Here is a 16,924-nt window from a genome sequence, read left to right on the forward strand (position 1 = left end):
AGTGGCGCGATCTCGGCTCACTGCAACCTCTGCCCCCTGAACTCAAGCAATTCTTCTGCCTCAGACTCCCGAGTAGCTGGGATTACAGGTGCCTGTCACCAAGCCCAGCTAATTTTTGAATTTTTCATAGAGATGTGGTTTCACCATGTTGGCCAGACTGGTCTCAAACTGACCTCAGGTGATCTGCCTGCCTCGGCCTCCAAAAGTGCTGGGATTACAGGCATGAGCCACCGCACCTGGCTGCATCCAGCTCTTAAGTGGGAAAGTCAGGATTTACACTTGGGTCTGGCTCTCTCCAAAGCCTGTGTTCTTCCACATTAAATGGTATTGAAGGCTGGCAAGCAGATATCCTGCAGTGGCCACTACAGGGAAACCAGCTGGAGAGTTGGTTTGTTGTTCGCAAGGAGTTAAGAGCAAGGCTCAGCACTGGCTGCAGAAGAGGGAGGCGCTACGGGCCGAGGACAGTGTTTCAGAAACCAGGCTTTGGCTTCGTCAAGTTGGAAGGACGGAGGATGCTGGCTTCTGGGCTAACAAAGGTCTTGCCCTCTCAATCAAGCTATTCTAGAGCTTTGAAAGAATAACAAAATAAACGCCTATAATGCTCTGGCCCTCCTGAGACTAGCGAGATGGCAGGGCATTCCTCCAAAGCCTGCCTTGTTTGATTCCTTCAGTAATGCCTCTGATTATGGTTCAAGACCCACCTCAAAAAAGCATCAAAACAAGGAAAAGACTGAAGTGGAGAATATATGTGTTTTTAAATGCCCATGTGAAGGTCAAGGATTTGTGTGCTTTGTTTTAGGGGAAAAAAGATTTTTAAAATTTTATTTTCTAAAAATAAAAGGCTGCTGTTAAGCCAGTTATATCATGTGTTGCACACCAAGGGCCCTTCTCTCCTTGTACAGCAAAGCAGCCAGCCCCGGTAATGATTTACGGGAGATTAACAAATATGTCAATGTCTATTTTCTGCTTAATTTAAAAGTGGCGTCTATAAAGATTTTTGACTTCTGAACCCTGTTCTCCTGAAAGAAAGAAGGTAAGAATGAGGAGGGGGATAAAGAGTGATTATCCTATCATTGATCGTTTGTCAGGAGCATTTCTTATTCACTGGACTATTGTAAAAAGCTAAGCTCTCGATCAATGCTGTAAGCTCCCTGTACAATTAAATATCTTGAAATGGTTTTCTTTCTTTTCTAGCCAGATTGCAGGGCCTCGGGGTTTTTAGGAAAGCAAGTTGGTGTGTACACGTGTGTGAGTGTGTTTAAGAATATGCTACAGAGAGAAAAGTCATTCTTTTCTAGAATTCTACATTAGGAAATGGCTGAGCGGGAGTAAAAAGGTAGGTGCTCCCATCCTTTCCTATCCAAAATAAAAAGTCCCTATGCAAGTTGGGAGGACTGCCTGAAGCCAGGATTTCAAGATCAGCCTGGACAACAAAGCAAGACCCTGTCTCTACAAACAAGCACACACACACACACACACACACACACACAAAATGCCAAGTGTAGTAGCTCACACCTGTCATCTCAGAACTTTGGGAGGCCAACGTGGGAGGATGGCTTGAGCCCAGGGGTTCAATACCAGCCTGGGCAACAGAGCAAGACCCTGTCTTTCCTCCCGCATGCCCCCGAAAATTAGCCAGGCATGGTGAAGTATGCCTATAGTCCCAGAGATACTCTGGTGGCTGAGGCAGGAGGATCGCTGGAGCCCAGGAGTCCAAGCCGCGGTGAACTATGATCGTGCTGCTGCACTCCAGCCTAGGACAGGAGTGTCCAATCTTTTGGCTTCCTTGGGCCACACTGGAAGAAGAAGAATTATCCTGGGCCACACATAAAATACACTAACACTAACGATAGCCAATGAGCTGGAAAAAAAAATTGTAAAAAAATCTCGTTTTAAGAAAGTTTACAAATTTGTGTTGGGCCACATGTGGCCTGCAGGCCACGGTTGGACAAGTTTGGCTTAGGTGAAAGAGGGTGACCTTGTCTCTGAAAAAATAAGTCCCCATGAAATCCTAAAAATGCACACTTCTAATGAAAAATTTTAAAGAGTTAAACAGAGACGAAATATCACTGATCAAATAAGAAGAGCTAACAGCATTGAGATGTTACTGTGTGCTGGTACTGTTAAAGTACTTTTTATCTCATTTAATCCTTACAACAATCCTAAAAGATGAGGAAACTGAGGCACAAAAAAGTAACTCACCCAAGGCCACAAAGCTAGGAAATAGCGGAGTTGTGATTTTGGACTAAGTAATCTGGTTTAAGAGCCCATGCTCCTTAAACAAAGCAGTTCAAATTGACTTGAAAGTATCCGCAGCACAGTGGCCTATCAGGTGTTCCCTGGAGCCAGGATACAAAGAAAAGCCACATTTCTCCTCCATGGTATCAAAGGTGAAGAGAGGCTGGACACGGTGGGTCATGCCTGTAATATCAGCACTTTGAGAGGCCAAGGCGGGAAGGATTGCTTGAGGCCAGGAGTTTGAGACCAGCCCAGGCAACACAGGGAAATTCTCTCTCTACAAATATTTAAAAATTAGCTGAATGTGGTGGCGCATGCCTTGTAGTCCTAGCTACTCGAGACTGAGGTGGGAGAATTGCTTGAGCCTGACAGGTCGAGGTGTGGTGAGCTGTGATCATGACACTGCACTCCAGGCTGGCAGACAGAGTGAGAATCTGTCTCTGACCGACAAAAAAAAAAAAAAAGCTAAAGAGAAACTCCCAGAGGAAACGGCTGATTTCGGCAGCAGGAGGCAATTTTTTGCCCAGCCATACCACTTAAATAGGCCAGGAGAAGGCCAGCCCTAGTCTGTGTATGAACAAACTACATCCTAAAAGTAGGATTTGGGGGAGGTGACATCTTCAAAGCTTGGAATAAAAATCAGACTGGTAAACTAAAAATTCTCTGCTCAGCCAAAGGCTCTAGGTGACTTTGTAGAAATCTTTTTCCTTTTCTGAGTTGAGTTCCTCATTTATGTAACAACAATGCCAGTCTGGCAAACAGGGAAAATGTTTTATAAAAGAATGTGATATTAAAGTGTTTTTAAAAACATTCTCAACTTTTAAAAAAGTTATACTTGGTGGCAGGCGCCTGTAATCTCAGCTACTTGGGAGGCTGAGGCAGGAGAATCGCTTGAACTTGGGAGGCAGAGGTTGCAGTGAGCCGTGATCGTGCCATTGCACTCCAGCCTGGGCAACAAGAGTGAAATTCTGTCTCAAAAAAAAAAAGGAAGAAAGAGAGAGAGAGAAAGAAAGAAAGAAAGAAAGAAGAAAGCAAGCAAGCAAGCAAGCAAGCAATTTGCTTTGATTGGTTCAATACTTATGATGCTAGAGATAAGAACAAGACCATCCTCCCCAGAAAGCTCCTGAATATCTCAGATATTAAAACATACTCCCATCCCTCAACCTTGAGACTGAAAAATCAGTATAAAAAAGCCTGGAATCTTATTAAGATTCAGAAGTACAAATACAAGCAGTTGTTTAAAAGATCTATGTAATCACATTTTCTATGTTGAAAGAAATTTTTCTATAAAGATAGTAAGATAGGTAAAAAAAAAAATCCTGCAAAACGATTTCTATATCCGTAACAGGTGAGACTTTCTTTACACAAAAGCATTCTTGAAAAACTGCGTAAATCAGATCCTGTTTTAAATGCCTTAAGGGAGCTATTTTATGAGGAACCCTGCAGTGAATCCTTTGGTAAGGCAAATAATCCTTTTGTAATGGGAATAATTTCTCCCAATGTATCTAGCTTTTTTTAAAATCCCATTTTCATATATCTGCTTTTCTTCAATGGGGGCCATACCTATCTAAATATACCCACATTTGCATATTGATTTTAACAGCAATCCTCTCAGGGGATGTTTAACCCTAAAGTTCCTTGCAATAGTGTTAGTGCTCTACTGTTCATATTTTTAAAAATCATTATATTAATAGAAAACCCAGAGATTTCCAAACAGGAATTAAAAAAACACTGCTCCCCCATCAGTCCCGTCCCTGTGTTTCCATGCAGACATAGCCATATAAAAAAGGTCAGGAAACAGCACAGAATTCTCTGAATTCTTCTGGTAGAAATATGCTTCTGCAGTCTTCATTATTTTCCTTCCCTAATTTGCTCTCCCTATGTCTGGCAGGTCAGGATACGGGGATCTGGTCATTTGGGACCAAGACACATTCTCATGTCAGCTTTCTCTTGGGTTCCCTCTAACTAAATGCCTGCCAGGTCCCTCTGGCCAAACAGAATTGTGAAACACTGCTTCCTTGGGGGAGGCAAGCCCAGGTGCTTTTATAAATACAATCAGATTAAAGGATCAAACTAAAATGACCCCTTTCTCTTCTCAGAAAATGTTGTCACTATTGCACTAAACTTCACCAAGCCAAATAGCTTCTGAATCAATGTGACAGGTAGGTTTTCAGCTACTGCTAACAAAAGAGAGGAGGCAAGATCCCATGTCTACCTTTGTGATAGAAAGCCTCGTGTTATTTCTCATCAGCCTCCTTACTGCAAAGGACACAGTGGCCATAGTGTCAGTGAGGACACTCCAAGTTCAACAAGTGAGAGGTGAAAGGCCACTCACTAAGGTATGCATATCGGAACTTCTTTCCTAGTCTTAACTTTCCAGGCAAAGACATACTTTCTGCCTCAAACAAGCAACTCTGGCTCTTTTCAGCTTTCAGCCTCTCGAAGACGGACACAAGAGTTGGAAAAACACAGCTCAGATACTTTGATCACCTCTGCCAGAAAAGCAGCTTAACCCTTAAGTCCCCTTAGCCCAGGGAACAGTCCTTTTCCTGTCATTCTGGCTGCTAAAGAGAAAGCTCGGGAGGAAAGCATTCCTGAAGATTTTTACAGAGAAGCGTATCCTCACCTGCCACCACAATGCTCCATATCTGCACCTGGGGCAACCTTGACCCTGAAGGCATGGTGGGTGTGGGCAGGCCTAGAAGGACCAGGCGAGGGCCAGCAGCAGTGCTCACTCAGTCCATGCTGCTACTCCCTGTGGCAGGCAGTCAGGGCATGTTCTCTGTGGGTGCAGTGCAGTGCTACGTGGCAGGCTGCCCGGCTGCCTGGGAACAGGGCCACAACTAAGAACAAGTTCCCCTAAGCGGCTCCTTTGCCCAGGTGCTCTTCGTTTTGAGAGAGAGGGACAGTGGGGAGCTTACAATTGCTTCACACTTGGGCTGGACAGTTCTCTCTCCATCTAAATTGATTTGTCATTTCTCTCTGAACACAAGAGGAAGGGAAGGATCCAGGAGAGGACCTCAGGTCACAGCACTCAAGAGGCCAGGCTAGCAAGGCCGTCCCGCTCCACAGCCACTCTCCCTGCTCCTGGCCTTGTGAGGCAGTAGAAGGATGTCAGAGAGAGACAAAAAGGCCTGGGAGGGCTGCGGCTCCATTTCCAGAGAAGAAATTTAATTTCCTTAAGGCAACCAAATGGTAGGAAGTAATTCTCCTTGCAATGACTCTACCAAGCCCTGGTTCTGTGAATCAGGGTCAGAACTGATTCAGCAATGCAAGACTCTGGGGCCTGGGCTTTGTTCACTTTTCTTTCTGAGGTAATTCTTCCCTTTACTTCTATTAGGAATCAGTGTAGGCACTACTTACATATTTTCTGTTATAATCACAGACCTGCAAATTAGTAATTCACCATCTTTCGACCCAAATTAACCATGTAAGATGACAAAAGGCCACTTAAAAAAATAAAAATTCTAGAAGAGATAAAGTTAGCTGCTCAGAAGTCAAATATTACTCATTCTTATAAAATACATAGTAATTATGATTTTTTTTTTTGTTTAAGACAGGGTTTTGCTCTTCTTGCCCAGGCTGGAGTGCAATGGCGAATCTCGGCTCACTGCAACCTCCACCTCCCAGGTTCAAGCAATTCTCCTGCCTCAGCCTCCTGAGTAGCTGGGACTACAGACATGTAACACCATGCCCGGCTAATTTTGTATTTTTAGTAGAGATGGGGTTTCTCCATGTTGGTCAGGCTGGTCTTGAACTCCCAACCTCAGGTGATCTGCCCACCTCCTCCTCCCAAAGTGCTGGGATTACAGGCGTGAGCCACCGTGCCCAGAGTAACTATGTTTTTGAACACAGTCAATCAGTTGTGCGCTGGTTTGTCTAAGTGATCTGTGAGCGCGCTCCCCAGTAAAGAGGCAGATTTGGGGAGAGAACGGGAACACAAGATAAGATCCACTCCTACAGGATTTCTCCTAAATCAGATTTTCTCTGTGGAATTGGCTTTAGATCACAAAGGGAAAGAATCCTTGTTTAATTTAGTTCAGGCTCAGTATTCAGCTGAGGAAAAATCTGAAGAAATCCTGAGAAAAGGAGAACACAGAGAATGAGAATTCCATTCTGGACTCTGATGTGCATTTATTTATTTTGTATCTTAGATGATTCACTTTTTTGGCCTCAATTTCCCAGTCTGAAAAATGAGACCATTTCACTCACTTTGTGAAAAAGAATTTTGGTAGTTTGGTTCTAGGCATTGCTAAAAGAGCCAGAATCATTGTGAACCCCAAAGGAACTGGGTTCATAGTATGTCCTGTTATATCCAGGCTGACCTGCTTTGTCGCAGAGACAGCTGCCCGTGTAGGATATCCCTGAGAGACAGGACTATACTTCTGTTTCTTTCATATTTTCACATGTGGGACTGAGCCACAGAGAATACTGGATACCAAACATGGCCATCTGCTTTTTCTAATGATTAAGACGGAAAGATAATGATGCAATGAAGTAAATGCATGCTCATCTGCTCCTCATATTAGCTAGGCAGAGGTGTGATCTCCACTTTATGGTTGGAAAAAAACTGATGTTCGGAGAAGTGAAATAATTTACAAGACTCGTAGTTCGTTATTCTTATTCCAAGTCCACTGCTCATGTTCCCAAGCTGCCCTAGGCCAGAGCCTGCTTCACATTTAGCAGACTAAGGGTCCTTTTTCAAGTGCCATTTTGGTCAAGGTTAAATAAATATGGTTTTCTCCAATGCGGACAGGAAATTGATAATGAGATGATTTGTAACAAATGATTAAATGGCTATCACTTGGGAGTCTCCTCCCTCTCCCCTTCATGTGCGTCAAAAGTTAAAAGGTGCTGGTTGAAGGTGGGAGCGACATCACTTTCCTTGAAGAGAAAGAAGCTTCATCCCCACGCTCTTCACCATCCAGTCCTTCTGCAAACAGAGAAAGGATCCCTCTCCCTACCACCCAGTTACTCTGAAGGGATGATAACAGCCATTGGGGGGTTAAAAAGAGGCAGTGAACCCCCAGTTAATGAGTAGGAATTCAGCAGGCAGTGTAAGATAAATGGAGCTCTCTCTGCTTCTGCTAGAGTCAGCATGAACTGCGGCCCTGCGGCTTCTTTGTGGCAAATGGAGTGCGCGAAATATCAAAGGGCAGTGATCCAGAAGAAGACCGACTTTGACAAATTTTAAATTGGCCAGAAAGAAAACCAGCAAAAAGAAAAAAAAGAAAAAGAAAAAAAAAAAAGGAAAAGAAAAAGGAAGAAAAAAAGAAAAAGGAAAATGATGCAATTTGCTGTGTCCTGCAATTGCGGCACTGCTGCCTTTGTATGGAATTAGTCGTAAACACAGCGGCAACAATCGCGGGATGCTGGGAGCAATTATGAGCCATCTAAGTGAGATGCTTATCAGTGGCTGAAGCTTTTAGAGCTCTCTCTATGTACAGTTGTAAGTAACTTGCTCTTGAGCTGCAGTTACTTTAATTAAAGTGTATGGGATTGGTCAGAAGTAATTATTCTGTTTGGAAAAGAAAGAGAAAAAAAACCACCTCAACAATTCTGGGTGGCAATAGATTTTAGAAACAACTCTCATTTCTTGTATGTGTGCATTCCCCATAAAAGGATCAGACTGTGGTGAGTTAAGAGTTATTGGTGGCTGTTACCCAGTGGCAAACGATGGGACACCAACAGGGTTTCTTGTAACCCAAGTCACCATGTTTGGCAGGCAACCTGGCTCACGGCTCCAAATGCCTGGATGTACAGTCTCCACAGTGTAGGCAAACGGGATTTTTCTGTCTCTGGATGGTGGGGATATACAGTCCACAAATGGTACTTTATTAATTAAATTACCATTTGGAACATAAATGAGCTAGCATCTCTCTTCTCCATTCACTACCTTTTAAAGGCAATCTCTGTTCCTTTAGAAAAAAACAAAAATAAGACAAGCCAACTGACAAAAGAACCTCGAGCAATTATCTTTACTAACATAGCAAGGGGCTCAATGGGAGACCTGGGCAGAAAATCAGTGTTTTAAAAGAATCTGAAACTCATTTATACTCTGGACTCAACACAGGACTCCCACGGTTTAGTCCTATGTTCAAATTGCAAGTGGCTTCCAAAAGCTCTGAAAACAAATGAGCAACAGAGTAATGGCTGGAAGCATTAAGCACGCCTGCTCTCAGGGCTATTCTGGCAGCAGCTACAATATTTGGAAGCACACAGTGCGCAATCTTTACTTCTATTTCTCTAGCTCAGGATGACCCCGGAACACTGCCTGGGTAAAGACTCCTGCTTTTCTATCCCATCTCTCAGAAATGAAGTGAGCTGTCCAAAGAAACAAGCAGAAACAGGACATATTTAAATCTAGCATATTCTCTGGTGAGGCCTGCCCCCAGCAGCAACTCTAGCTAATCATTCTCTACAAGGGCATCTTAGAAAGACAGGCTTTTTGTACTCTAAGGAAATAATCAGGAAAAAAAATCAGGTGACTTTTGCTTTTTTAGGGCTCACTTTCCCTATTATACACACTATTTCATTCTACCAGGGTTCTTACCATATAGAGGACAGTAAATAAAGATTATCATGAATTTGATCAAATGCTTCAGTGCCTCCTCCCCTGGCCTATGAATGCACTCATTACAAATCAGCTGAATGGCTCATTGATTTGCCAGGAGGACAAGCAGACATACCCAATCGCTCAGCCAAGTGGATGTAGACTGGATCCACCCGACGCATGGTTTTCACCAGATCCTTTCTGCGGAATTTGATTTCTACTGTCCCTTCTGGCTCCAGAACAGATCCCCTGGATCAGAAAGAAAGAAAACAAAACAGAAATAGAGGCACTTTAAAGGAAGGAGACAACAGAATGAGGCCAGTTACAATTTGTGGACCAGGAAATAGCTTCATTATCGTTTTGCCTACCTATGGTTAACAGACATCTCCCCAGGGAGAATAGTAGGCACCAGAGAAGTGTCTAAGTGAGGTATGAGAAAGGCCTGGCAAAAAGCAATTAAAATAATTCTCATTACCACACCAGTCGACTTCCATTTCAAAGGGAGAAGAATACAGATTCCACCACCTACAGCTGATAAGAGTAACAGGAATCACTCTTTATTTTCCAGGGAAAAAAAATGCTGTAGGCACAGTGACAGGGGAACCACCTCCATCACGTAGGATGTACAATGATGAAGGGCAATACTTCATCAATTCTATCTATCTATCTATCTATCTATCTATCTATCTATCTATCTATCTATCTATCTCACCTATACCACAGCTGTCAGTCTGCTTGTAGGACACTACAAGAAATGTGGAAGGCACGCTACCTGCTTTCTCGGTCAGCATACATCTCCATGTGCCGGGGGTTGATGGAGGAGTCAATCACTACCCAGGAGCCACCCCGCAGCTCAGCCTGGGGAGGAATGTAAACCAGCACAGGCTGGGAGCACTCCCTCAAGCCGTCCACAATGTAAGCACCAAACTTCAGCACTTGGTCGTACATGTCTACGGAGAATGAGACACATTAGAAATCATGAAATTTCTCTTCCTCAAAGCAGTACTTTTAAACACTGTTCAGGACCTCTGGCCACGAACAGCCTCCTGTTTGGCCACCCTAAAGACTAAAGGGAGTATCGACCTATATCCCATTCAAGACTCCAGAGGATCTTCAAAAGCACAAGACAGCAACAGAGAGATGCACTGTCTTTCACAAGACACAGTGTGTAAGTCTTCCAGATTGCCTTTCCACTTTATGTCCTCTCTGAATTTCTGTACTCAGGTTTCACCACATTAATTCACATTTGCTCTACAAACGTTGAGTATTTTTCATGTCAATATGTGCTCTCCCACTACATTAAGTTTACTAAAGGAAGGAACTATTCTACCTCTTTTCAGTTATTCTCATGATGCTTAGCATAGGATGAGCTCTTCAAATGTGCAGCTAATGGAAATTATCTTTAAAAACTATTTTTTATCTTGGTATCCCGATAGCCCTGCCCAGTGCCTGAATGAATGAATGCTGAATAAATTAGTTTTATACTCTGGAAAGAATATAATGAGAAAGAAAAACAAATTCTTTAACAGTTGCATTTTTATAGGGTATCAATGAGAGAAAAATTTAAAAAATACTTAGGAAATACCACACAGCCACATGAGAAGAAGAGACCCAACCAGGGCAACATAGTGAGAACCTGTCTCTACAAATAATAAAAAATTAGCTGGGCATGGTAGTGCATGCCTATAGTCCCAGTCACTTGGCTGAGGTGGGAGGATCACTTGAGCCCAAGAGGTTGAGGCTGCAGTGAGCCATGATCTTGCCACTGCACTCTAGCCTGGGTGACAGAACAAGACCCTGTCTCAAAAACAACATAAAACAAAATAAACAAAAAACAAGAGGAACCACCTCTTCATTCTGCTAAAGAGTACGCTTTGTAGACTGGGAATGGTAGCTCACACCTATAATCACAGCTCCTTGGGAGGCTGAGGTGGGAGGACCGCTTGAGCCCAGGAGTTCAAGATTAACAGAGAGAGACCCTATCTCTACAAAAAACAAAAAAATTAGCAAAACATGGTGGCACATTCCCATAGTCCCAGCAAACCGGGAGGGTGAGGTGGGAGGATCTGAGCCTAGGAGGCCGAGAACCGCAGTGAGCTGTGATCATGCTGCTGTACTCCAGTCTGGGTAACAGAGCGAGGCCCTGCCTTAAAAAAAAAAAAAAGAGTACATTTTGTAATCCCTCCAAAGCCAGGAGCACCTGAAGAAAAGGACCCATGATGTACACATAAAGTGAGTCCTTGGAAAACTGGATCAGTTATTTATTTCCCAACTTTTTATGGACTTCCCATTTCCCAGCTCACTGAAGTCCATTGCTAAAGCTTTAGGTTTATGAGTCCAGATGTTTAATGAGTACTTCAGTGGAGCCACAATGGATCCTTTCTAAATACCAAATAACAGGTTCAACTGAAATCAAACTTTCTTATCAAAGAGAGGATCTCAATTTGGAATAAATCAATTCTGGGAATCCAAGGCAAAGAAGCATTTTTCAGGAAGTTAAGAGCAAACCAAATAGAAATTGCTTTCATTGTAGTTACTGGCAAATTAAACTGCCACCTTCTCTAAAGTAAAAATGGCTTAATATACAAACCATCAGTGAGCATAGTTCACTGCAAGGCACATGCTCCACTGCTCCAACCTGGTGTGTCTGTGAATACTTCAGAAATTCCAAGTTGCCCCAGAAAACACTCCCTACTCCATGTGGAATGTGTATGATTATATACTCCATGTATAAGATCAGAGTGAAGACATTTATTCCTTTGGGAGAAAAGCTAAGACCAAAAAAATTTACTGCTAATTACACAACTGCTATATGAAGAGCAGGGAATAAAGGACTTTAAGCGCTTTACGCTAATTCTGTAGTTATGAAAATAATTCCTCAGTTCAAATTATTTTAACTAAATTAATTCTTTAGTGGATATTTCAACCAGTGCTACATAATAAAATAATTGTGTAATTAGCAGTACATTTTTCAGTGCTGCCAAGAGTACAGTCTCAGAACAAGTAACAGAAAAGAGTGTCCCTCAATGATATCATGCAAAGAGAAGAAATGGAAGGTATAGATAAAAGGAGAAAATAAAGCAATAAAAGACAGCATAAAAAGTCATTCTACCTGAAAAAGAAAAAAAAAGTTAGAGGTAAGTGAAGACAAAGTTTCCAGCTCTTTTACTCACTTCTTGTTAAAGACTTAGCTACAACAAAATCTATCTCTGTATTATAATTAACAGATTGATATCCCAAAAAGAAGGGGAGACTTTATTTAAAATGTATTTTCATTCATCTATTTTAAAAAAATACTAGATTTCATGGTATATGCAAACAGTTTCGAATGAAGATGAGTGTGTGTGTGCGATTTTTACTTTTATGAAAGGGACGTGGGCTCCTTTTTGTCATCATCATGGCTAGCTTACTGTGTACCAGGGAACATGATTATATATACACACATATAAATCATTTAATCATCAGAACATTATCTTATTTATATATCCAAGTTGCAGGTGAGTAAACTGGGGCTTAAATAAGAGTGAGTGGCAGAGATAAGACTCAAATCTAGATCTTGTTGGCCCTAATGTCCACATTCTACTACTTCATTCTTTTTTTTTTTTTTTTTTTTGAGGTGGGGAGTGGGGCGCCAGGGTCTCACTCTGTCGCCCAGGCTGGAGTGCAGTGGCACAACCTCGGCTCACTGCAACCTCTGCCTCCTGGGTTCAGACGATCCTCCTCCATCAACACCCCAAGTAGCTGAGACTACAGGTGCGTGCCACCATGCGCAGCTAATTTTTGTATTTTTTGTAGAGACGGGGTTTCACCATGTTGCCCAGACTGGTCTCACTGAGCTCAAGCCATCCGCCCACCTCGGCCTTCCAAAATGTTGGGATTACAGGTGTGAGCCTCTGTGCCCAGCCTCTACTACTTCATTCTTACTGCTAGGAGAGACAGCATGAGACTGAGGTACTCTGCTTTCCAACATCTAATACGATGAGTAAAATAAAACCAGAAAAAGAGACTTGCATACATGATTGAATATTCCCAACTGTTGCTGGATTTCCTCTGTGTTAAGAAACGTTCAAAACTATACTGATAAGACTACCAGCCTGTGTGAGGCTTGGATCGGACTGCCAAACAAATATTTTTCGGCCCCAAGACTGTGAGTAGGAAAGGAGCATCAGGGTTTGTTAAAGCTGACATGTTTGGGACTAATATATTGCCTCCATCTAACTTGGAACACCTATAGACCCACAGCCCAACCATCAAAACACCCAAAAAGCAGGCTATTAAAATATAAACAAACACAAAAATAAACTCTGTAATCAACATGCTCAGACTGAACTGCAGCTGCTCCAAAGCACTTATTTTGAAAGGCAGGTTGAAACACTTGGCAACAATCTGACACACAATTGTCTGAAATCCCTTCCTATTTAAGAGACAGAGCGAAAGCACAGCCAATAGCAGCAGGGGAGGGGCAATCCCCAAGGGTTTAGGTTAGAAATCAGTCTACAGAATTTTAAAGCTATGCATATGCTGTCAATTCTCAGGCCCTGAGAAACGCAACTGGGAATAGAAAATACTGATAGGTTCCTCACTGGAGAGGCGGGAGCTTGGAGTTTTCTAGCATGCTGGGCAAAGCACATCTGCATGAATGGTGATCACCCACAACCTTTGCAGTGTGCTCTCAGCACCTAGGCACCAACCCTGCCTAGGGCTTTTATTGTTATAAACATGGATAAACCGTGGGAGCCATGTGTATCAAACAAGGGAACAGGGTGGCAGAGTGTTTCCACAGTGTCCCACACTCTTGAAAATGAAACGGATCCTATTGGCTTGGGCAAGATTATCTGTTAGAAACTGAAGGTAAACATTAGCCATACACAAGCTACATATACATAATGTCTCTCCTTAGTTCATTATGATCGGCTGACACTGTATTTCAACATCCAAGTAATCAGAGACTTTAAAATAGACTTTCATTCCAGTTAAAGTTTTCAATAAATGTTTTTTATTATTTATAAGCTGTCCCAGGAAAAAATAATAAGTATAACATGAAAAGCCAACTGAGAGTGACCCTGTAGCACCAGCAGTGAGGCAGCTTAATATCACTGGGATTTGCATCCTATCAAGCTATTCATGCTGAGGCTGGGACCCTGGTGCTAATTTCTAGTAAATTTCACGCTTGATGTCTCCCTGTTGTGGGTCATTGCCGGTTCGTCTAAATAAACTGCTTCCAAATGGCTCTTCCATCTAAATATTCAGCCAGTTTTTATAATTTAATTTTGCATTATGCTGAATAGCCTTCCGGCCAGATAGAGCTCATTGGAAAAAAAGCACCAATACCATCTTGACATGCTTTTATTTATTTATTTATATTTTTACTGCTCGAATTAGACCTCCTAGGCCGACTAGTAAAGAGTTTTTTTTTTTTTCCCTCCACTAATGTCAATTTTCAGCATAGCAAGAGCTGTCTCTAATCTTTTCCTACTCATTACACACAATTTTGGAGTCATTTTACCCACAGTGCAGTCGGCTCCTGGCTGTGTGTTTGTGTGCACTGAGGGATGGCATAATTGTTTATTTTCCCTCCCTGCATAATCCCCAGCCAGTATTGAAACCAAAACTGCAAACATCTCCCCAAGGGATGTGAAGAATGACAAGAGGCCCTCAGTTTAGGTCCCTTTACATGAGATAATACAACACCCTGACCTGTATGTAAATATGAAAGGCACTGTTCCTCCCCCTCCTACCTTCACAGGGATCTCTATCTTCCCTAAATCTTATTTGTCTTACGCGAGGTGTAAAAGGATGCATCAGCACCAAAATTAAGAAGACAGAACTTGCCCTGGTCTATATATCAGGCCAAAAACTCATTTCAGACCAAGGGCAGTGGGGAGAAAGGAATGGGTACTTATTGTTTAAGGGGTATAGAGTTTATGTTGAGGATGATGAAGTTTTGGGTGTAGATACCACTGATAGTTACACAACACTGTGAATGTATTTAGTGCCACTGAATTGTACACTTACAAATAATTAAAGTTATAAATATTATGTATATTTTACCACAATAAAAAATGAACTCATTTCTGAGCTCTTGAAATTTCTTTTCACAATAACCAAGGACATCCCCAAAGTAGAGGGGAAGTAGGTGGATAATAACTTTTTCAGGAACCTTGACATTCTGTTATAGGGATATTCTAGTAGATCTAGTTCTGGTTTTAGGCTCTAAAATCAGCCAACTGTGTTACAGAGAGTCAGAAAGATCCACCTTCCTTTCCCAACTCTGCCATTTTTTAGCTGAATGAGCTTGGGAAATTTACTTAACCTAATTTACATAAATCTTAATTTATGTAAAATGTGGATAACAATATAACCTACCCCTTAGAGGTGCTTGTTGTGATGATTATGTAAGATAATACATGTAAAATTGTTAGCACAAGTTTCTGGTGAAAAGAGCTCAATGAATCTTAATTGTTGTTGTTCTCAGTGTTACAGCGCGGCAGCCAATCTGGGCCTGAGCCAAAATATGTAGCAGAATTGAAGCTTTTCCTAGAAGTGGCACATTGGAAACTTTTGAACTCTGAACTCCAGTTAGGATAAAATATCCAGGGTGACAATGAAGTAATGTCAGGAAGAGTACATTCTCAATGGGCCCCCCACAAAGAGATAAGTAAGGAGTAATAGCATAGCATTCTCTCCCAGGTCTCAACAAAAATATTAGAGCCAAGGAATTTGGGATCAAGTGAAATCTAATGTGGAATGAACCTCATATATATGAATGAGGGGGTTTCAGGCCCCCCTACCCTTTGATATACTACTACCATCTTCTTTTGAATATCCTGGTATTTTTTTTATACATTATGGCTTTATCATTTTGCTCAAGACATTTTTCTTGTCTCTGTGAGGCAATGTATTGTTTCTGACTTATTTTGACTTATTTTTGTTCTCTGAAGTGGCTAGCATAGTTCCTAACACACAGAACTCAATAAAAATGTGTAGGATTGACTTAATCGTATACTCTCAATTTCTCATGGTATTTCCACTAATTTATTATCTCGGTCAAAAAATAATTCACCTTGATAATCTAAAAAATATATACAATCATTAATTTGGATATATAGTCCAAGTCTCCCCCAAGAAAAGTATAAAATGTGGTAGTTCTCCAGTAAATATAGGCAAAGGTAAACTTTTCAACCAACCAAACAAACAAAACACACACACACATACACACACACACACACACACACAATCAACCTAGTCTACATTTTGCCAAGGAGGCCTGGCCATACAGGGCTCTTCCTAGACAAGTAAGGAAAAATTGTCGGCAAAAATTTCAAATCCCTCTTGCCACATAACTGACCATCTGGTAGTTTCCCCAGGCATTTCCTCCCTCATAGGCTGGGGATGCTTCTGCCCTAAGCTATTTTTAAGTGCCCTATTGAGAGTTCATTGTTTCACATTTTGTATGTCTTAAGCATTTTCTTTTCTTTTTCTTTTTTTTTTTTTTTTTTTTTTTGAGATGGAGTCTTGCTCGGTCGCCCAGGCTGGAGTGCAGTGGTGCAATCTTGGCTCACTGCAACCTCCGCCTCCTGGGTTCAAGTGATTCTCCTGCCTCAGCCTCCCAAGTAGCTGGGGATTATAGGCATGTGCCACCACACCTGGCTAATTTTGTATTTTTTGTAGAGACAGGTTTTCACTATGTTGGACAGGCTGGTTTCGAACTCCTGACCTCAGGTGATCCACCCACCTCGGCCTCCCAAAGTGCTGGGACTACAGACGTGAGCCACTGCGCCTGGCCATCCTAAGCATTTTCTAATCACTATTTACTCCAACAGTTTCTACTCCTCCCTCCTTCCTAACCTATCCTACTGTTTTTTCCTTTTTTTTTTTTTTGAGATGGAGTCTTACCCTTTTGCCCAGGCTAAAGTGCAGTGGCATGATCTTGGCTCACTGCAATCTCTGCCTCCCAGGTTCAAGTGATTCTCCTGCCTCAGCCTCCCGAGTAGCTGGGACTACAAGTACCCACCACCACGCCAGCTAAGTTTTGTATTTTAGTAGAGACAAGGTTTCACCATGTTGACCAGGATGGTCTCAAACTCCTGACCTCAAGTGATCCACCTGCCTCAGCCTCCCAAAGTGCTGGGA

General features: G+C 42.1%; 1 protein-coding gene across 5 annotated transcripts in view; it reads right to left on the reverse strand.

The window, feature by feature from the left end:
• The window catches only part of ACACA (acetyl-CoA carboxylase alpha), a 337,027-nt gene that overhangs the window by 17,224 nt on the left and 302,879 nt on the right, over positions 1–16,924 (reverse strand). For all 5 annotated transcript variants that reach the window (XM_030808066.1, XM_030808070.1, XM_030808067.1 and 2 more), the window contains 2 exons: positions 9,564–9,741; positions 8,928–9,040 (listed from right to left, as the gene is read on the reverse strand). In XM_030808066.1, the coding sequence (XP_030663926.1) occupies positions 8,928–9,040; positions 9,564–9,741 (291 nt within the window). The remainder of the gene's footprint in view (positions 1–8,927; positions 9,041–9,563; positions 9,742–16,924) is intronic.

The sequence above is a fragment of the Nomascus leucogenys genome, unplaced genomic scaffold (genome assembly GCF_006542625.1).
Source record: "Nomascus leucogenys isolate Asia unplaced genomic scaffold, Asia_NLE_v1 Super-Scaffold_258, whole genome shotgun sequence".
Classification (NCBI taxonomy): domain Eukaryota; kingdom Metazoa; phylum Chordata; class Mammalia; order Primates; family Hylobatidae; genus Nomascus; species Nomascus leucogenys.